We start from the raw sequence: 22,736 nt of genomic DNA on the forward strand, positions 1-22,736 counted from the left end.
CTCATTTTTTCATTCAGTCCTACCCCGCATGCTCAGCAGTAACCCCCTAAAAATATTGGAAGATAATCAATCCCCAGTCATCCCCTGGTGTCAGAATTTCGAAAGACGGTGAAATTTTACGTGATCTTGACTGTGGCAAACTATTTAATAATGCATTTTCATCTGCTTTCACTACCGAACCACACGTGCATCTTTCTGCTTTCCCTGTTGCTGTCATGTCTCCAATGGCGGATATTATTTTTTCACCAGGTGGAATATCCGCCTCTCATTGATAATCATAAATTAGTCTCATCAGCCGGTGTTGACGATATCACCTCAAAGCTTTTAAAAAAACGCGAAGCGCATCTCTGCCATGTATCTAACTTCCCAATAACTTTGTGACGCAGAAGCTTTGTGACGCTCTTTGAAGGTCCCATGGTCAAGCTGTTTCGTAGTTACATGGACACGAAGTTTCGGCAAACGGGTGAGTAGACGCCAACTCATCAAAAGCTGAAAAGGACTGAAGCCTGTTGAGCCGGGACTGTGCCTGTGCACCCGCAGAGCCATGCGATGGTCGACGTTCTTTCTCCACGGCTCCTTCACCATTCGCGCTGCACGTTCCACTACCCCATTTGACTGTGGAAAAGATGGGCTACTAGTGCAATGAATAAAACCGTAGGCCAACGCGAAGTCCGTAAATTTTTCCGACGGAAACTGGTCCTTTGCCGCCCCTAAGAATTTCAGGCACGCCAAATCAGGCCATAATGCTCTTCAACCCAGTAATGACTGGTCTGCTTGACATTCTGCGCAGAGTCAATACATCCGGAAAACTTGAATAGCAGTCAACTACTCATAGGAAGCCCTGACCTTCAGAATGGAAAATACCTGCCCCACTTGTTGCCACGGAAGCTCTGGGGTAGCCGTCGGCATCATAGGTTTTGCTATCTGCTGTCTCACAGTTGCGCATTGCTCTCACATATCGACCATTTCCTTGATTCTGTGGGTTAAATCCGGCCATCATACCAACTCGCGACCTCTCGCCTTAGACCGAGCCACTCCGATATGACCTTCGTGTACCAATCTTAAGGCATCCGCTTGAAGGGCTGCAGGAGAAACAAGTCGACCCCCTTTCAGCGGAAGTCAGTCGGCAACCGAAAGCTTACCGCGGTGTTTACAATGCGCTGCCAAGTTTACTGGTAGTCTTGTCTTAGACAGCTTAGACAGTTGCAGAACTTGACCAAGGTAAAGCATACGCCATCAGACGCTTGATGTCTTCGAATTCTTTCTTAGGCAACGGGCGCGCTCTCGCATACGGTTGGCGCGACCACTTGCACGTAGCTTTTAAAAAAAGCAATTGCATCAATTACAGCGTCCGGAGAGGGAAGCGGGGCCCTTGACAATGTGTCGGCAGTAGCTAGCAGCTTGTCAGGAGCGTACAGTACCTTGAACTGATAGCGCGTCAACTTGAATCGCCGGCGTTGCAGCCTGGGTGGTAGCAAATCCATCTCCATGTCACCCAGAACTGTTGTTAGCGGCTGATGGTCTGGTCAACGACGAGTAGGAGGTATCGAAGAAATTCGTCAAAGCGCTGTATGTCCACGTGACAGCTAAGGCCTGCTTTTCCGTCTGGTAGTATCTGCTCAGTCTTCGCGAGTGAGCGTGAGGCAAACGTCACAGCGCGTCTTTCGCCACTTGACTGATCCTGAATCCGGACCGTGCCGAGCCCAAAAGAATTTGCGCCGGCGGAAACCACAGTTGGACGAGTTAGGTGGTAGCAGGACATGCAGGTTTCCAAAGAAAGCATGCATTTCACTTTTTTGAAGACTGCTTGCTGAACGAGACCCCACAGCCAGGATATCCGCTTGCTCAGAAGTTCTATAATCGGGGCCAACGTGTCCGACAGGTGTGGCAGGAATCTTGCGACATGACTTACCGTTCCCATGAATGTTCGAAGACCTGCGACATCCACGGGTGGTTCCATCTTCAGAACAGCTTCAATTTTAGCTGAGTCTGCCGATGTGCCATATGCAGAGACCCCAACGCCCAGTAATTTGACGCTTGACATGCTGACCTTGCACTTTTTCCTTATATAGTGTAAGCACTGCCCGGCTTAACTGGCCCAACACGTCACCGAGTTTTCTGTCGTGCGCTTCTCGATTGCGGCCAAACAACAGGATATCATCGATCATGTTAAGCCCCGCCTTGCTATCCCACCAAAATGCGGGACATCCGGCGCCAAAAGTACTCTGGTGCAGACGTAATGCCGAACGGTAGGCGGCAAAAGCAGTACCTGCCGAATCATTTTGTTATGAACGTGGTAAGTTCCTGGCTGCATTCCGCCAGCCTGACCTGGTGAAAACTAGACGTCGCATCCAGCTTTGAAAAGACCTTCGCCGCTCCCAGGTATCCCAGATATTCTTCAACCGTCGGTAGGACCTGTCGATTCCGGAGGACGTACTTGTTCAATTTACTCATGTCCACACACATGCGGTAGCTACCAGAGTCTTTCCACAGTACTACGAGGCCAGCACGCCATCGTGTCGGCTTGGTGAAGCGCGTAATTATTCCCCATGTTTACAACTTGCCGAGCTCGCATTTTACAACAGGGCACAACGGGATGGGTGTCCTTGTGTGCTTAAGCAAAATAGAACAGCTCCTGGCTCTATGAGGATCTCGGACGGTTCCTCAAGCATGCCCAGACCTTCAAACAGCGCTTGAGCGAGACCTTCGGTGGTGGACTTCTCGTCCTGAGTCACGCCCTCTACAAATTTCCCCACTTGCATTGCTTGAATGGCTGGAAAACACAGCAGAGGCACCGTTGCGAATGCACCACGTACATTTTATGCTCAGTCGTTCATACACTCCATCTCAAGGTAGCCCAGAAGGTACCCAATCCACAAGCAGATGCCCTCCGGGGCCCGTTAGTTCAGCTTCTTGAAGATCGAGACGGTCAGGAATTCCATAGATCGTTCTTGGTACGACAGAAACTTCGGCGTCACTATTGACCTTGAACTTGAGCCGTTTCCTATTGACTTCCACGTCAACGTACTTGGCCCGAGGCAGGTTGATCGAGCCAACTTTATTCAGCCCTATAGTCGGCCCACGGCCGCGAAGTGGCCCTTTTTCTCGGCACTTGTTGCAAAGAGCACATCCCGCCAGGCACTCCTTTCCTGGGTGGAACACTCTTCCACAAAAATTCCACCCACTTCCTGAGGCTGAAATTGCCAAAGATTTGGCCGCTGCGGAAGGCGTATATCGCGGACTATGCTATCGCGGCTTTGCTAGTCCTTGCTTTCACAGCGTCCACGCAGATGAACGAAGGCGCCGCACTCCCATCGAGGGAGTCACGTGCAGTACGCTCCTTCTCGGCGTCCTCCTGTTGACGTACCTGTATGAAATATTGTTCGAGATTGAGCTTTGAGCACCTGCTCAGCTTGTATGAGAGCTTGCTGTCAAGCTTGCCGATGACAAAACGGTCACGTACTGCTCTTCCCTCGTCTTCCTGTGAAGGGTAGTTACCCCAAAGTGCGGTATAGAAAGTGCCCTCGGACTCCCCAGGTTGCTGTACCCGCCGGTGAAACCTATCGCTACCATACAGCTAGTTTGCCTCATGAATGAAGTAAGAGTTAAACTTGGCTTGAAATCCGCCATTTGCTCCTCCGAGAGCTGCAGCGAGCTCAGGACTCCCCTTGCATGCGGACCCATGGTGTACAACAGTGTGCAAACAGGTACTTTTTCATCGGCAGCCTAAAGGCCCGAAGCGTACAGGTAGTCTTCGAACTGGACGTTCCAGGGTTTCCACTGCCCTGAGTTGGTGAAGTCGAAGGGCGGCGGAGCCCTGAGGTTCGCTTCTGTGAACACGGGAGCCGACTCAATTGCCGGTGCACCAGGCGAAGAATCATCCGTGTTCTTATCGTCATTGCTCATGTTGTGCTCAGATGACCGCTTCGACTGCACCGGCGAGTGTTATCTGCAATACCTTGCTGCTAACACACCCCTTTTACAGCTGTGAAAGAAGGCGAAGGACGACTTCTGACACCATGTAGTAAATGAAGCAGCACCGCATGTCACATGCTCGCAGATGGAAATTCCGTCCGTTCGCTTCATTTCCGAGTGTTTTATACTGACCAACAGAAGAACAGAATGGGCCAATGATAAGTAGCGTCAGTCGTTATTGACGTTAGTAGAGTTAGAAGCGCCCTCTACACTACGACTGGACAGTCACTTCGTCTTCGGCTGCGATACAGGCTCCGGCTGTCACCCTCCGGCACTGACTTCAACGAGGATTTGCGGGCAGCCATTCTTGCTCGCTATGCTACGTCGAGCTCTCAGTCACACCCTACACCAACCTCTCGCCATTTCAACCGTCACGTCATTTTACCTGCGTCCATCCGTAGAGTTCGTCAGCATGCGCCGACCCCTTGCTTCAAATATCTACTCGGTCCTTGAGCCTCCTTCCTTTCTCTAAGGAAGCTGCGCGACGACTCTTTCCAAAGTATTCGCTCCTCCCAAGGCGAGCGCTTTCCGCTACTCCACGGCCCGTCGCTCTCCCTCCTAGGGCGTTCCGGCAAGCTATGCGCGTTACGTTCGGGTGCACCTCATTCATCACCGATTTAGAGGCTATTACGTTGGATTCACTAGGCGCAAATGTCACTGTCGCACGCACGGCGACGCCCCAAGCACGACTTTCGCGATGCAGTAGCTACCACAACCTTGGTGCTATCGGCATTCGACATTTCGCCGCCAGCAGCAGCAGGCGAACCTTCCGATGTTCTGTGCTCACAGCTTCCGCGGATGCATGGCCTACCGAAGTTTTGTAAGAGCCAGCTGTGCCATCTGGTTTCTTCAGATAGAGAATCACTTCTACGTCATCAACGTGAGTGACCAACACTTGAGCTATCCTGCGGCAGGTTGTGATTCCGCACTACGGCATTGCTGTGGCCACGCCTCGCTTAGAACCTACACTAGCGGTGCTACCTGGTACATCTCTCTCGGATTGCGTTAACCCGACACTAGGAACGACAACAGCATCTGCTTTCCGTAGTGCCTCAGACGAAAGTCCTGTGAAATTACGCAACAAATGAGCAGCGGCCGTACTGAACACGCCATCTCGAGACCAATATCTTGCTGGTCGTCACAATACGCCACCCTGCTCAATTATGCCCGCACCTGAAATTGTGACGCCGCATGAATCAGCTAGGGCAATAAGGCACAATGACGCCCGCAGTTATCTACCACTGCCACCTTTGCACACAGTTCGACGACACCGTCTTCTGCGTTGTTTCCCTGAATGGCCTGAACTCTCCGCACGCGCAAAGGACCAGCCAGTGCGCCTCAGGTCTGATTGCCGAACTGCACCGCGCTGGGCGCGCAGATGTTTACAACGCAAGACAACCTCCTCAACGCATAAGACAATGCGTCCTGTGTCCAGACGCTCTCAGCCGCGACCACCCGTGAACTATGTGTGCCTTTCGCCGCAACACGGACTTTACGGGGACTTCTTAACGGACGCCACGAATTGCCACTCTGTATTACAGGTCAGCAGTCTCTATTATTTCTATACGCGTGCCTTATGCAGATATTTCAATCGCGCTTCGCACTAGAAGGGGGGCTCTGTAGCGTCGCCACTATGACCTCCAGAGTCGGTGAATGAAACGGATCACTTCCATGTAGCGCGCGGACAGAACACGCTAGCACGCTCGACCTGAGTGGCTACAGTATCGGCCGTACCATGGCTGGCCGGCCTAAATAAAGCTAGCACGGCGGCTACCTCCTCGCGCATCGTCCCACATCCTGTACTCCTTCAGAGTCCTATCGATAAAACCTGACGTGCGCCCAATTGGACATGCTGACTGCCCTGGCAGTAACTATACAAAGGAAAGCGCGGCGCGACTTGCAAGCCTTTACATATGGCTTATGGTGTGTGCTACGCATAAAACAACTTCGGGAAGTTTTGCTGAATCTAAAGATAAATCTAAAATCTAAAATCTAGAAGATAGCCGAACTAAAGAAACAAATCGAAGAGCACTGCAAAACCTTGAGCAAGCAACAGTAGGACAAAGTCTGCAACGCCACGGATGGCCAACTCCACGATGGAAATATCTGCTGAGGCACCTGCTGGGCGAAACCCAAAGCAAATCCAAGCGAAGAGCCGACATGCAGGGACTTCTGCACAAAGAGAAAGGCGCGGCGAGCGAGAAGCAAACTCTGCGACAAGTACCTCCCGCAACGACCGACGGTCGAGCACGGCCGATACACTGGCAGTCCTAGTCCCAAATTAGATGAAGACTTTAGCGATGCGGAAGTCAGAACGGCACTCCAAGGACTCAACGGCAAGTCCGCCCCAGGACCGGACAGGGTTAACAACGAAACGCTCAAAAATCTGGACGACAAATCTGTCACCAAACTCACGGGCTATATGAACAAGTGCTGGAGAGAAGGCCGCATCCCCGAGCAGTGGAAGAGGTCCAAGGCTATCCTCACACTCATGCACGGAAAGCCATTGAGTTTGGAGAACCTACGCCTATCACTCTCACGTTGTGCGTGGGTAAAGTCTTGGAACATGCCTTCCTGAACCGTATCAACAGCCATCTAGAAGAGAAGGAAGCCTACTCACCCCCCCCTCCATGATAGGCTTGCGATCCCGCCTGTCCACTCAGGACGTCATGTTACAACTAAAGAACCACACCCTTGACGACAGGACAAGAAACACCAGAGCCATCCTAGGACTAGACCTGGAGAAAGCATTCGACAACGTCGCTCACGAGTCGATCCTTAAACAAGTGTCTAATCTGAACCTAGGAGAAAGGGCCTACAACTACGTGAGGGACTTTCTGAAAGATCGCAAAGCCACCCTGACGGCTGGCGACCCCGAGTCCGAAGAACGAACCCAGGGAAATATAGGTACCCCCCAGGGCTCAGTAATATCTCCGCTCCTTTTTAGCTTAGCCATGCTGGGTCTCCCCAGCAAACTACGGAAAATCGAAGGAATCCACCACGTTATATACGCAGACGATATAACGATTTGGGCGGACCGCGGCATTGGCGGCCAAATTGAAAACGCACTACAAACGGCCATTCACAAAGTCGAAGAGTACCTCCAAGTAACGAGCCTCAAATGCTTCCCGAGCAAGTCCGAACTACTCCTTTACGCGCAGAGGCATGCCACCAAAGAGCTACAAGGGGCACCGGGAGTACGAGGAAATCGGCCTGTACAATCAAGACGGAAAGGCAATCCCCAAAGTCTACAAGATCAAAATCCTTGGAATGATAATTGAGGCCAATGGAGCTAACGGCGAAACAGTGAGGAAAATCGAAGGCAAAGTCACCAGCGCCACGAGACTCATAAAGAGAATAACCAATAGACACTCGGGCATGAATGAAGAAAACGTCATTCGACTGATCCACTCAATCGTTGTCAGCCACATCGCCTACGTAGCCGCCTACCACAACTGGTACGTCGCGGAAAAGAACAAGATCTACACCCTCATAAGGAAAACGTACAAGATAGCCCTGGCCTCCCGGAATCGACGAGCACCGAGTTTCTGGCTCAGCTGGGCATATACAGCACCCTGGAAGAAATAGCCGAAGCACAAGGCACCTCGCAGCTGTCGACCACCACGACGGGAAGGTACATTATGAACACGCTCTGCATAATGTACCACAACCAGCACGGCCAGAAAATGCAAATCCCCAGCAAAATCAGAGACACCATTGCGGTGGCAAACATCCCAAGAAACTTGCACCCCGATTACAACCGATGTAGAAGAAAGGCAAGAGCCTAGGCTCTGCTCCGTTCATTCGGCAGGGAGAGAAACTCGCGCTTTGTCGACGCAGCCGAATATCCGAACGGCCAAAAATACACCGCCGTAGTCATGGACACAGAGTCCAAAATCAGAACCACGTGCAGTGTATACACCAAACACGCGCAAATAGAGGAGGAAGTAGCGATTGCACTGGCCCTCACAGAACAGGAATGTGAAGTCGTACTAAGCGGCTCGCAAACGACAGTAAAGAATTACGCCAAAGGTCGAATTTCCAAGGAAGCCCTATCCACTCTGGCCAAAGTGGGCAGATCCAAAACCGCGAGCTCGAGGAGCATATGGTTCCCCGCGCACGTCACCCAGGAAGGCGATGCGCTCCCAAACCTAAACGAGACGGCGCAACGGACGGCGCGAGACATGACCCGCTGCGCCGAACAGGGCAACGCCTCTCACATAATAGCGAACACTCCTCGCGCAAAACGGGACAAGCTCACTAGATACAACGACATAACCAGTGCATATTTGAACGCCAGAAGGATACACCACCGAGTCCCAAATTGAACAGGAGGCAGGCCGTCGCCTGGCGACAACTCCAGACGAACACCTTCCCTAATCCATTCCGTCTGAAATGTATCTCCCCAGATAAGCATCAGTACGACACGCGCAAATTGTGCAAGGAACGACGAGCAACACTCAAACACATGCTGTGGAACTGCAATCTAGTTATAGGAGGGATGGCAGTTGCTCCGGGGACCCTGTCGTCGAAGTGGGCCGCCGCTCTGCGCAGCACAGACCTCGGAATTCATACGTGGGCAGTCTAGCAAGCCCGTGAAGCGGCGTTTAGGCAGGACCTTGACGTTCCCCCGTGCGCGACCTGAGCCCGGGTCGTGTTAAACCTTGCCGGACTTACAAGAAAGTTGTATCCATCCATCTAACCCCGAAACGTATGTCCTCTAAGCAATGAAATATATAGCGACATTGGCATTTCAAATATTTTTTGAGTTACTTTTCCTTAAAATATTGCACGGAAGAGGATAGCGATGAATGTTGACTTTAATGCAATTAGCAATAAAACAAGTTAGCGTCACATCATATTGCCCCTGCAGACGCAAAAACTAAGCAATTTCGCTGCGGAACACGATGCCAAATAATAGCACGGCATAGTATATCTTCTTGTAATCGCCAAACCACAGTATTCTTGGTATCCTGGCTGCACTTTCGTAGCAATGGCTCTCCCTCATGCGTCCGCGCTTGACGCGGAAGTGACTGTTGTTGGTGGGACACTATGGCTTTATTTCGTTTCAGGCTACGCGTACCTTGTGTCACCTTGCGACATCCATTCTGGGATATCGGCCAGAAATGGGCGCTTGCCAATATTACACACGAAGCGCCGAAGTTGTCTGTTCGGACGCACACCGAATGGCACTTGTCCAGGGACCGAAGTCGTTTGCCAGGTCAGACAACAGCAAGTAGGAAGTTGTGTATTCGGTCGGATAACCTGCGGCCCGCTTTTCCCGCTCGGCAAAGCAGCAGCTAGCACATACCTAGTGGCCCAACCCAGTAGGCAACTTGAGCCACAGGATGAACTGGTTAGATGCAAACATATACACATACTGCAAATTGGGTGAAGTTCCAAGAAAAATGATAATCGTATAAAATTGTAATGGCGGAAGCTCGTCACACGACAGCTATACTCTCGGAAATTAGCAGGTTGTTCTCACAAGTTGCACACTTGAAATTAGCGTGTATAATTATTGGGGAATTTATATACTGTGTCTTAGACGATTGTGTAGTTTTGATATAAAAATACATTAGGGTGATTCTATGGAGCAAGGGCTATTTTATGTATATATATGACACAGCATGCAGCAATGAATTGTTTTGTTCAGGATAGTATAGATTTATTTCATCGCAAAAGGATAAATTTGGTGGTAAATTCTAATGTTTGTACGGCCTACATTCTTGATTTGCAGCACGCTGCTACGGACCGTTAAACATTCGCCGACTCAACACGACACTCCCTAATGCGAAATTTGAGCGCATCTCTATACGCGTTTTCATTTTGCCATATAATGGCTGGCGCGGACCATCTGTTTCGTGTGACACGTTGCAATCTAGCGATGTATGGCGCGACAGCATCGCTAATCGGTATATCGTGAGAGGCAGCGCGCGGGTAATGCGTGAGAGCGATTCAGAGCAGCCGCTGCAGACAGACCTGCGCTCATGCAGAGCTTTGTTATGACGCGCTCACAGCATGCCTTATGGATGGCGTCATCAGTGAACAGATGACGCGTGCCTCTCTGGCATTATCTCAAAGCCTTCGTCGCCGCAGAAAGCCATATACACACTAGCGGCAAAAAGCACGCGGCGCGCCGCCGGGATTAAAACCCAGCTGCGACCGAGCGCCTACACCAACTGGCGGTGAGCCGCTGCACCGGTCACGTGACAGCATAAATATATCGCCTCTTCTCTGTAGGTGCGAGATGTCACGTGCTTTTAGCTTCATCTGCTGGCAGGTCGCCGCTGCGTTTACGTTCTTCGTCCTTCCTACTTAACGCGACTCATGCCTTCCATAGATGACGTCCTTGCCGCGGATCATAACCATGTTGATGTGCTCTCTTCTGTTGCTGCGTCGCCACCTTCCAAAGACAAGAGGAAGAGGTACTGGGTGTCGCCTCCTCGTCAGGGTCCGCTTTGTCGTAGAGAACTGGACATGGCGCACTGTCTCCAAAAACCTTTTCATGAGGACGTCTCCGTGTAGACTCATTATCGACAAAAACAACCTCAAACGATGACATCGAAACAAGCGCGAACGAGACCAAACGAAGCGAACCAAACAAGCACGAGCGAGAGGAGCTGAAGCGAGGAGACGATAGTACCAAATGGGTGGTCCGGCTGTGCCCAGTGAGGCAACGGGATACGAGTACGAATCGATGGGTCGGGCGGGTCCGTATGACACCACTTTCCCGCCGCACGTCACTCTCATTGGCGTCCGCCATTGGCGGCTCGCGTCTTTCATATCCCGCGCCACGCCTGCTAGTTCATCCTTCACTGTTGTGGTCGTTCACTCGGTAACGCCGACGCCGAGGCCGACGCTCCCTGCGGGAACAGGAGCATAGGAGCTGCGCTCTAAAAAAATGGCTACAGTGTTTGCGGTGTAGACAGTATCACGCCTTCCAAGTTCAAATACGAGGGCGAATCAGAAAGTATTTGCCCCTATTTTTTTGCCAAATTAGGGCTACAAAGGCGAAGTCAACCTATCCATTTCCAGCGACGGACTTTCCTTGGACCGGCCTGGCCTTATCTGCTGGTATCTCCGCGGCACGGCGCCACTGTCAGTTGAAAATGGCTGATGTGTTTCACACGCCCATGGCATACGAACAACTAACTGAGATTCGTTTTCTATGGAGCAAGGGGATGAACGCCGATTGAAATCCACAGGGAAATATAGCCTACGTATGGCTAAAGGTGTCTCGCTTTGAGAAGTGGGGGGGGGGGGTGAATTCGCAAAAAGCTGTGAGGACTTGCATGACAATGAGCGTTCTGGGCGGCCATGTGCATCGCCGACTGACGACAACATGCCGCAGGGGCATATCAAATTTAGTGCTGCGATGGGACAAGCGTTTGAAACGGCGCGGGGACTGTTGAAAAATAGAGTAAGGTACGTACAATAGTAGCCATATATCTAATTACCTGTATGTACCTTATTTTGGCTAATTAAAAATGGGGACAAATAGTTTCTGATTCGCCCTCGTAGCTAATAACAACAGCAGCAACAAATAACTCTCGGTTGAAGAATTAGATGGCATATTTCAAGCTGGGGTGAAGCTTCTAAAACAATGTCAAGGAAAAATGAGCGTACAATCAAGGTCTTTGAATCAACCGGTCTAGATATTGAATCTATGAATTAGTCAACGAAGGAAGGCGTCATTATATCTGGTGAAACTTGCACTAACTGGAGATATGAGAGATACACTCCGTTTTGTAAAGCAATCTGTCGAGTTTTTGAATGGTTTTCGTATATTTTGCAAATTTCGTTCAATTCAAATGTATTTTTGCCTGGTCACAAAATATGCCCGTTACTGCATAGTGTGTCGCATATTATACGAGATAATTATCGCTTGTAAGAGTGCCATCAAGCATTTTCTTTAGAAAAGTGAGGTTGGTTAAGGCCCATCTTACATCAAGAAAGGCTTAGAAAATTTTTTCACAATAACAATTTCGCAATAAGGAGGTAGGCATAATACCCATATTGCCTATTCCTAGTGATAAGTTGTCTGTGTCGGCACCATACCATACGCAGAGAACCAAGTTGTCTACAAGGCCGGCTAGCAGTGAAATGGTTATGCGGGCACATGCCCAGAGGCTCAATATGTTTTAATATATTGACACGTGTACTTATCTTTATCGGGCGACCACGTTTTGCCGCTTAACAAATGTAATCGCACAGCGAGGGACGCGCCTGCATGTATCCGACGTTTCTGGAAAGTTATCGATGCTTCTACCCGGCTGTCTGTTGTCGCCGAACCGTGTGTTATCTGATTCCATCGCGTAACGCGAATGGTGTAGAACATTCTGGAAGGCACGCGGGTCCGAACGATTAGTCTGGAACATTCGACGACTGCTCTATAAAAGCCGACGCGCTTGACCCGCTGATCAGATTTCCGACGATCGCCGACCGTGTTCGCCGCTATCGTTGTGCTATAAGTATAGCCTGTTTTGTAGGCACAGGTTCGCCCAATAAAAGCTAGTTTTGTATTCCACCGTACTGCTTCTTTCTTCACCGTCACTACCACGTGACATCTGGTGGAGGTGCTTTTCGTTCATGTACGGGACGCCCCCGACAAGCCGTGATCCCAGCCCAGACCGCAAACAGAACACCAACGTAGTCCCGGACCACCGAGCAAGCCGCCGTTTTCAACAGCTGCCCCCGGAGCACGGACTTCTACCTGAGAAGACCAAGAAGATTGTGGCCAAGGCAACCCCAATGGCAGCCCCAGCGTCCCCCATCGTGCTGCAGCAGCCCAGGGAACCACCGACGTTCCGCGGTTCCACATTTGAGGACCCGGAAACCTGGCTGGAAACGTATGAGAGGGTCGCTACGTTTAACAACTGGGCAAGCGACGACAAGCTACGACATGTCTATTTCGCATTGGAGGACGCCGCCAAGACGTGGTTCGAGAATCGAGAAGCCACCTTGACGACGTGGGACCTCTTCCGAAGCGGCTTCCTGCAAACATTTCAAAGCGTCGTGCGAAAAGAGCGAGCCCAAGCTCTACTGGATACAAGAGCGCAGCTTCCGAATGAGACGATCGCGATCTTCACTGAGGAAATGAGCCGTCTGTTCCGCCACGCCGACCTCGAAATGTCCGAGGAGAAGAAAGTACGTCTACTGATGCGTGGTGTAAAAGAGGAACTTTTCGCCGGTATGGTAAGAAGCCCACCGAAGACCGTCGACGAGTTTCTTCGTGAGGCGACGAGCATCGAGAAGACACTGGAATTGCGGAACCGGCAATTCGACCGACGCACCAAGCCAACAAGCTACTCGGAATTCAATCACTGGCCACGGACGATCTATGCGAGACCATCAGGGCCATTGTGCGCGAAGAACTGCGCAAGGTCTTGCCATCGTCGCAGCCTCAAGTGGCCTCGATCGCCGACATCGTGAAAGAAGAGGTGCACCGATCGCTAGGAGTTCCTGAACTGCAACCACAATTACCGCAGCCCCAGCCAGAAGCGATGACATACGCCGCCGTCGCACGCCGTCCAGGTCCCCCTCCGCGACCACGCCAGGGCCCTGCAAGGACGCAATTCCGTCGTCCACCGCCGCCGCCGCCAGCACACCCACCCGTCGCCCAGCGCACCTACGCGAGGAAGACGGACATTTGGCGTGCCCCCGACCACCGCCCGCTCTGTTACCACTGCGGCGAAGCCGGCCATGTGTACCGCCGATGCCCATACCGCGACCTGGGATTGCGAGGCTTCGCCGTCAACGCACAGCGCCCAAGGGAAGGTGAACGACCTCGTGACATCGCCGACTACCTCGCCGCTACTCAGTGGAGCACTCGACGACCATCGCGTTCGCCATCACCAGGCCGCTACCTGTCGCCGCAGCGCCGACCATACACTGGTCCAGCCCGGGGCCGGTCAGCGAGCCCATATCTGGAAAACTAAAAGCAGCAACCGATGGAGGAGCGGTTGCTGTTCGTCGAACTGACGAAGATCCTCCGCCGCCGACGAAGACGACGAAGAAACGATCTCGACGACATAACAACGACACGCCGCCGTCCCGACGAAGTCAGGAAGGCAAGACTACACCGACGAACGACGACTTGACGACGCGACGTTCCAACTTCAGTTCAACACGACGCAGCCGTGATCCGACGCCACGACCTAACCGCAACGCCATACAAAGAACCACCGACCTCGACGTGCTTCTCGACGGCCACGCAGTCACTGCCTTAGTCGACACAGGTGCCGATTACTCCGTAATTAGTGGACACATCGCCGCCCAGTTAAAGAAGGTTAAGACTGCATGGGAGGGCCCCCAAATTCGGACCGCTGGAGGACACCTCATTACGCCGACTCTAATCTGCACGGTAAGAATTACCATTCATGACCGGACTTACCCTGCCACCTTCGTTATCCTCCAACAGTGTTCACGAGACGTCATTCTCGGCATGGACTTCCTGAATCAACATGGCGCAGTCATCGACCTGAAGTTGAAATCGATAACGCTGTCGCAAGATCAAGCGATACCGCCGGAGAGCTGTCGTAGTCACCACGCCTTGAGTGTGCTCGAAGATCAAGTGAGCATCCCGCCGCGTTCCAGCATTATTATTTCCGTCGGCACTGAAACACCCGTTGACGTAGAAGGCGTCATCGAGGGCGACCAACATCTACTGCTCGACCGTGAAATTTGCGTCGCAAGAGGGATCGCTCGACTCCACGGAGGGCAAGTGGAAGTTATGCTAACCAACTTCAGCCAAGAGTTCAAGCACATCAACAAGGGCACGACAATCGCATACATCGAGGAAATTGTGGAAACCAGCAATGCCTTTGTCCTCTCGGATTCAGCCGCATCTACCCCGATGAGCATTATCCCCGAACCAGACTTCGACGTGAATCCAAGTCTTCCTATGGATAAGCAGCAACAGATCAGAAGTCTTCTCAGACGATACAAAGACTGCTTTTCGACGTCATCGAGGATTCGACAAACACCAGTTGCAAAGCATCGCATAATAACCGAAGAGAGCGCTCGACCACTCCGCCAGGGCCCTTACCGAGTTTCGACGCGAGAACGTGAAGCTATTAGGCAACAAGTCGACGAAATGCTGCGCGACGACATCATCCAGCCGTCGAAAAGCCCGTGGGCCTCTCCTGTAGTCCTGGTAAAGAGAAAGGACGGAACCCTACGCTTCTGCGTCGATTATCGTCGACTGAACAAGATCACGAAGAAGGATGTGTACCCCCTTCCACGGATAGACGACGCATTGGATCGGCTCTGCAACGCGAAATACTTCTCGTCGATGGACCTCAAGTCTGGCTACTGGCAAATAGAAGTCGACGAGAGAGATCGCGAAAAGACTGCCTTCATCACGCCAGACGGCCTCTACGAGTTCAAGGTCATGCCATTCGGACTATGCTCGGCGCCTGCAACGTTTCAGCGCGTCATGGACACGGTGTTAGCCGGACTGAAGTGGCCGACGTGCCTTGTTTACCTGGATGACGTCGTTGTCTTCGCCGGAAATTTCGACGATCACCTTAGGCGGCTTGCGACAGTGTTAGAAGCCATCAAATCATCAGGGCTCACTCTGAAGCCGGAAAAGTGCCGTTTCGCTTACGATGAGCTTTTGTTCCTAGGCCACGTGATCAGCAAATCAGGAGTACGCCCCGACCCACAGAAGACAGCTGCCATCGCAAAGTTCCCGCAGCCAACCGACAAGAAGGCAGTGCGCAGATTCCTTGGCATGTGTGCCTATTATAGGCGCTTTGACAAGGACTTTTCACGCATCGCGGAGCCGCTAACACATCTAACCAAATGTGATGTCGCGTTCAAGTGGGAAACACCTCAGGCCAAGGCATTTCGAGAACTCAAACGACGCATGCAGTCGCCGCCGGTACTTGCACACTTCGACGAGGACGCCGATACCGAAATCCACACTGACGTCAGTAGCCTAGGCCTCGGTGCCGTCCTAGTCCAGAGGAAAGAAGGACTTGAAAGGGTGATATCGTATGCTAGCCGGTCTCTGTCAAAAGCGGAAAGCAACTATTCTACGACTGAAAAGGAATGCCTCGCCATCATTTGGGCTACAGCTAAATTCCGCCCTTACCTCTATGGCAGGCCATTCAAAGTCGTCAGTGACCATCACGCATTGTGTTGGCTAGCTAACTTAAAGGACCCTTCAGGACGGCTGGCGCGGTGGAGCCTCAGACTACAAGAATATGACGTCACGGTAATATACAAGTCCGGAAGAAAACACTCCGACGCCGACTGCTTATCGCGCGCCCCCATCGATCCCCCTCCGCAAGACGACGAGGACGACGACGCCTTCCTTGGGATAATAAGCGCGGAAGACTTCACTAAACAGCAACGAGCCGACCCGGAGCAAAAAGGCCTCGTCGAGTATTTGGAAGGGAACACCGACGTTGTCCCTAGGGCATTTAAGCGCGGGTTGTCTTCGTTCACACTACAAAACAACCTGCTCGTGAAGAAGAACTCACCAGTCCGCGCCAGCTACCTTCTTGTTGTACCGTCAGCGCTGCGTCCAGAAATACTGCACGCCCTACACGACGATCCAACCGCTGGGCACCTAGGATTCTCCCGGACGCTGTCGAGAATACAGGAAAGGTATTACTGGCCGCGTCTGACCGCCGACGTCGCCCGTTACGTCAAGACATGCCGAGACTGTCAACTACGCAAGACACCACCGACAAGGCCAGCAGGATTACTACAGCCGATCGAACCTCCTCGCCGACCATTCCAGCAGATTGGGATGGATTTTTTAGGGCCGTTTCCGATATCAACATCCGGGAATAAGTGGATCGTCGTGGCGACGGACTATCTCACCCGTTTTGCTGAAACTAAAGCTCTACCAAAAGGCAGCGCAGCCGAAGTGGCGAAATTTTTCGTGGAGAACATCCTGCTGAGACATGGTGCCCCAGAAGTCCTCATCACCGACAGAGGAACGGCTTTTACAGCAGAGCTCACCCAAGCCATTCTGCAGTACAGCCAGACAAGCCACAGGAGGACAACTGCCTACCATCCGCAGACGAATGGTCTCACGGAGCGCCTCAACAAGACCCTCGCCGACATGCTAGCAATGTACGTCGACGTCGAACACAAGACGTGGGACGCGGTCCTGCCGTACGTAACCTTTGCGTACAACACGGCGGTGCAAGAAACAACAGAGATCACGCCGTTTAAGCTGGTTTACGGCAGGAAACCGACGACGACGCTTGACGCCATGCTGCCGCACGTAACTGACGAAGAGAATGTTGACGTCGCTAGCTATCTCCAGCGCGCCGAAGAAGCCCGACAGCTCGCCCGCCTGCGAATCAAGAGCCAGCAGAGGACCGACAGCCGACACTACAACCTCCGACGACGCTTCGTCGAGTACCAACCTGGCGACCGTGTTGGGGTCTGGACCCCGATACGCCGACGAGGACTCAGTGAGAAACTACTCCGACGCTATTTCGGACCCTACAAGGTCATCCGACGTATTGGCGCTCTGGATTGTGAGGTCGTGCCAGACGGCATTTCGCATTCACAGCAGCGCCGCGCACGATCTGAAGTGGTCCACGTGGTGCGCCTTAAACCCTTTTACGGACGCTGACAAACTTCGCCATTTTTGCTCTTTTCTTTGCTACGAGTGCTTTTGTTTATTACCTTCGTTTGTTTGCAGCATCGGGTCGATGCTCTTTAAGAGGGGGGTATTGACACGTGTACTTATCTTTATCGGGCGACCACGTTTTGCCGCTTAAACAAATGTAATCGCACAGCGAGGGACGCGCCTGCATGTATCCGACGTTTCTGGAAAGTTATCGATGCTTCTACCCGGCTGTCTGTTGTCGCCGAACCGTGTGTTATCTGATTCCATCGCGTAACGCGAATGGTGTAGAACATTGTGGAAGGCACGCGGGTCCGAACAATTAGTCTGGAACATTCGACGACTGCTCTATAAAAGCCGACGCGCTTGACCCGCTGATCCGATTTCCGACGATCGCCGACCGTGTTCGCCGATATCGTTGTGCTATAAGTGTAGCCTGTTTTGTGGGCACAGGTTCACCCAATAAAAGCTAGTTTTGTATTCCACCGTACTGCTTCTTTCTTCACCGTCACTACCACGTGACAATATCCACAAATGTAAAGGGCGATGAAAGTACGATAAAGGTTCGATTTACAAATAAAGGTTAGATTTACATTGTACAATTTACAATTTACAATTTGTGATGTACAGCCCAGAGAGTAGCCGCCGGGAACCACACGATGCATCACGGGTGCAACGTGAGGAAGAAATATGTACTCCTTGCCGGCCCTTACTATTTGAATAACATTCTGTATGGGCTAGAAGACAACGTTCTAATTTTGAATGATCGCAGCAGGGGTTTCAAGCACAAACTAAATCGCGGAACATTGCAATTCGCTTTTATGATTCGTGTTTGTCACGAGATAGCCTCGTTTACTTTTTGGCCGGAAAGGATAACTAGTTTCTTCTCTGTGTTCAGTTCTTTCTAATAGCCATAGACTGAAGGATAAGATCTGAGTAGTTAAACTGTACCCTTTAATAAAGCTGACTAGTGCAATACCTCATTTCTGTATCCAAAATCATGCAGGCTGAACTCATTTGGCTACCTTTACTCTGGAACGGAAGAAGCCCCCGGCAATCAGGGCCTCTACGACCAACTGCTCGCGCTTGAATGGATCCAGAATAATATTGCTGCTTTTGGCGCTGACCCTGGAGAGGTGACAGTGTTTGGATGGAGTGCGGGTGGCATGTCAATCGGTTTTTTTCTTACTATGACTGACGCTAGGCTGCCATTCAAGCGAGCCATCATACAGAGTGGTCCATCAACGAAGCAAGGACAGACGAAAAACAGCACAATTGCCTTCAACGAGTCTCGCCAGTTCGCTGCAATGTTCGGATGCTACAACGAGAGTTCTAACGGTGACACGTCATCGAACTTTGTGTCCTGCATGCGGAACGTCAATGCAACGCTGATTTCAGCCGCAGAGCAAAACTTTATGGACGAAGGTGGCAAATTTATTCCCATCTTCGGTGACAAACTCTTACCAGTCAACCCGCAAGTGGCGACATTCACAGGTGACATAGACATCCTTATTGGGCTCGTAGCCAACGACGGAAGCGTGAACCTCTACGCGAAATTTCCAGACATATTTTCAAAGTTTCTCCCGCCGAGAAAAGTAAGCAAAAGTGAAATGATTTACTATCTAGGCGCATTGCATAGCAGCTTAGCGCTGCCCGATATAATTAAGCTTCAAGAGTTATACATGGGAAACATTTATGACTTTGCCTACGATCAGTTGAGACAAGCGCTTGCGCGGGTTGAAACTGACGTTCTCATTGCTTGCGGTGAACTGGAGACCGCTCTAAAACTCGCCGATGCCACAACTGCAGCCAAAGCTGGCAGGGCCGTCTACTTTTACGAGTTGAACTACGTGTCGCAATGCAGCCAGGAAAACGGCTGGCTGGGCATGACACACGGTGACGACACAGCTTTCGTTTTTGGAAGGCCGTTTGACAAACCAGGTGGCTGCCCTGACGACATTCCTTTCACGCGGGAAGTCATCAAAATATGGAGCAGCTTCGCGAGAGGGAGGTAAGTTTTTATTTGAAGACATTTGCGGTTTTACGAATGATCAAAATATTGATAAGACAGCCATATGGCATGTTGAGAGCGTTGTACTACCAAACAGTTACATTTACTTATCATACATTTTCACGTTATAGTGGTCATAGTAACTGAAGAATACAGTAGCAAATACTGTGTGTTGCGAAAGTAGCTCTTTAGTGAACGAACCTGTGCCTAGAAAAATAGGGTACCCTCAAAGCACGACGGTAGCAGAGAGCACCGACGGCGATCGTCGGAATCTGATCTCAGAATCTGATCTGTGAGTCAGGCATGTCAGCTTTTATACAGCGAGAAACTTCCGATACATACAGGCGTGTCCTGCGACGTGTGATTACGTTTAACAGTTGTTAGCCAGTAAACTGCGGCCAGCGGAGCAAGATAAACAAGCACACGTGTCAACATTTCCCCGTTACAATGTTGTGTTTGGCTATGTTATTTGATCTCAATATATAAAACTCTATATTGCTTATTTTCTTGGTGGGATACATTTGTTTTTAGAAGAACTCTGAGAAAAAAACGGCGCGAACACGACACGCCAGCCAGAATTATCGAGGATATGTTGGAATAGCTAGGCTATGCGTATTCAAACCGGAACTCCGCTCTCTGGTTCAGGCAGCCGCTAGTACAAGTGTAAAAAGATTCTCAAATCCAGTATGCACTTTCTATACAATAAATACTGGCGATTCGAGAGCGCTGGCAGTTGCCGTTATATTACATTTGTCATTCCTTCATTTCTCCCAGACAAACCTTTAGCACACAAGCATGCTTCCTAAGACAGTCATTCTAGCAGCCGCGCTGGTGTATGTTCCCCTTCTTGTCATTCGTCCTTTCGCGCGCTGTTTCCCTGTCGAGTATATACCGACTAGCCCACGCCACCACGGTGTTGTAACGCCCGTCTCCGATGCCTATCACACATAGGCAACACTAGCAATCAGCATATGCCTTGAAGGAATCATGTACTCTTCTTTGAAGTGAGAAGCAACTGAGACAACAGCATAGTGTCGAGCATTTTCCTTCACGTTCTGCGACACATGTACAATACATGGAATGACCGAAGCATTTGTACGGTTAATATTTTAGACCCCTAATTATTACCATAGTCGAAACTCGAACGATAATGATTCCACCATGCTTCTTGCCAACTGCACGCGACGGTGAGCTGCTATCAGCGTAAGATTGGTGTCAAAGCCATTGCGCTGCCTCATGATGGTCCCCCCTCCCCCCCCTCCAAGACTTGTCCCCTCTTCCCCTCTGGCAGAGTTCAGCATAAATCCACATCTTATGTACAGAAATGCGGTGCACCAAACGCACGAACTACCTAACGCCCTCTCTGGGCTGTGTAAATGAATTTGCAACGAAATTTGAAAAAAATTAACCTGTCGAGCAAAAGTTGTGAGTGATTAGGATTGGATTCATCTACAAAAGAGACAAAATTTGGCAACATGTTTCCAAAAATTCAACTACGCGATAATCAAACTTTAGGTGTTTAGAGATATAGCTGGAGACTGGTACAAACTTCAGTTTATAAGCCAGTCAACATCCAGTGACGAATGAAGCTGCCCCGGAACATGGGGTTTTATTGCCACATAGCTAAACTTCTTCGAAGATATTGCTGAATGGCTATTTCTTATACATTAAGACGTAGCTTTAGCTCGGGGCCACCTGCGATTCCGCCTAATGAATCGCATGTAAAACGCAGAAACGTTGTTAGATAACCACTGGGTCGATTTTAATTACATTTATTGCCCTTCAGAGAGAAAGTTAAGTTCTAGTAACTGCTGGAAGCGACATTTTTAATTAGGGCTTGCAATATTTATATGGTATCTTCAAAAATGAGTAAGTTTGAAGAAATAAAAGCACGAAGTTTGATAATTCGTAGCTCTGCACCTAGAACAGATATCGCACTTCTGTAAACTTTATCCATTAGAGCATCCAATGCGGACGAATTTGATGTGTCAGTTTATATCTTACGTGATATTACATTGTTTACAAGGGTTTTAGAAGAGTTGCTACTGACAAATTAGTGGTTTATTTCACAGCTATGTATAATGCAACAATTTTGTCTGCTTTAGATGTGCCATCGTTCAATTTACAGAATTGTGATACCATTTCTCGTTGCTGAGTTACAGAGCCACCGCTGAGTTTGAAAAATCGCCGCACCGACTGGCAGTGGGTCAGTGCCTTCAGCGCCTTCGCAGAGGTAGGGGCAGTATGGGAACGCTGCCATGCTGAGCGACAATGGAGCCGCCCGTGGAAGAAGACGACGAGGACGAACGCGCGAACAGTCAACGTTACTGGACTAGCTTTAGTTGTAAAACTCCCCGCCCGCGCGCTTACAGCCGCTGTCGCCACTTCTGTGACAGCCGCCAGATGGCAGAGCTGTTCCATCGGGCTCCACTGCAGACGCCTCGTCACAGCCTTGAGCTCGTGCGGACGGGCAGTTTGCGCGTGTTTCACGCTCGTTGGCGTTCTCTCTTGTCCGAATTAGTGTTACCACGAGAAAGCGGCATCCTCCTGCAGCAACAAGATTTATCGCGCCAGTTCGTTAATACTGAAATAAGGGTAAACTGCAAGAAAGGATGAAACGCATACAACGAAGCGCAGAAGCTGCGTTTCTAGATGTCGTGTGTTTCTTCCTGTCGTCTTAACGTTTCGCGCAGTTTAGGCTCACGAGCCTGAATATCTGGCCAAAGTGTGTGATTGTAGGATGATCTTCATCCCCACCGAAGCTTCTCACCACGCCAAAGAAGCGCTACAAAAAGAAAGGTGAGGTCGGTCTTTGTACACACAAGCCACAAAAAAAAAAAAGGGGGGGGGGAAGAGAGAAAGAAAAAAAAAGAAAGAAGTCGGTCTTTGTACACACAAGCCACAAAGAGAAGAAGAAGATGGTAAATCAGCGAAGCTGAAACGTGCGGCCCCTGTGTTTATCACTGGGTTAATCCCGAGCGTTCATTAAAGTATTTCTCAGTTATAAGGTTACACACAGAATCGGCTGCGACGGAGAGAACGACGTCACTGACGGTATACCCGCAGTCCGCAGTTGTCGCTTGCGTTCGATGTCTCGAGTTTGGCAGGCGGCGTGGTTAGCCGCCTTCGCCTGCGATTTGCCGCTTGTACATT

The 22,736-nt window shown here is 50.7% G+C and overlaps 1 protein-coding gene across 1 annotated transcript in view; it reads left to right on the forward strand.

Annotated features, from left to right (window-relative positions):
• Positions 1-19,587, forward strand: part of LOC142586164 (cholinesterase 1-like) — a 47,256-nt gene extending 27,669 nt beyond the window's left edge. The window contains exon 3 of the mRNA XM_075697417.1: positions 18,579-19,587. Coding sequence (XP_075553532.1) covers positions 18,579-19,587 — 1,009 coding nt within the window. The remainder of the gene's footprint in view (positions 1-18,578) is intronic.
• Positions 19,588-22,736: the final 3,149 nt, after the last annotated feature.

This window comes from Dermacentor variabilis, chromosome 6, assembly GCF_050947875.1.
Source record: "Dermacentor variabilis isolate Ectoservices chromosome 6, ASM5094787v1, whole genome shotgun sequence".
Classification (NCBI taxonomy): Eukaryota; Metazoa; Arthropoda; class Arachnida; order Ixodida; family Ixodidae; genus Dermacentor; species Dermacentor variabilis.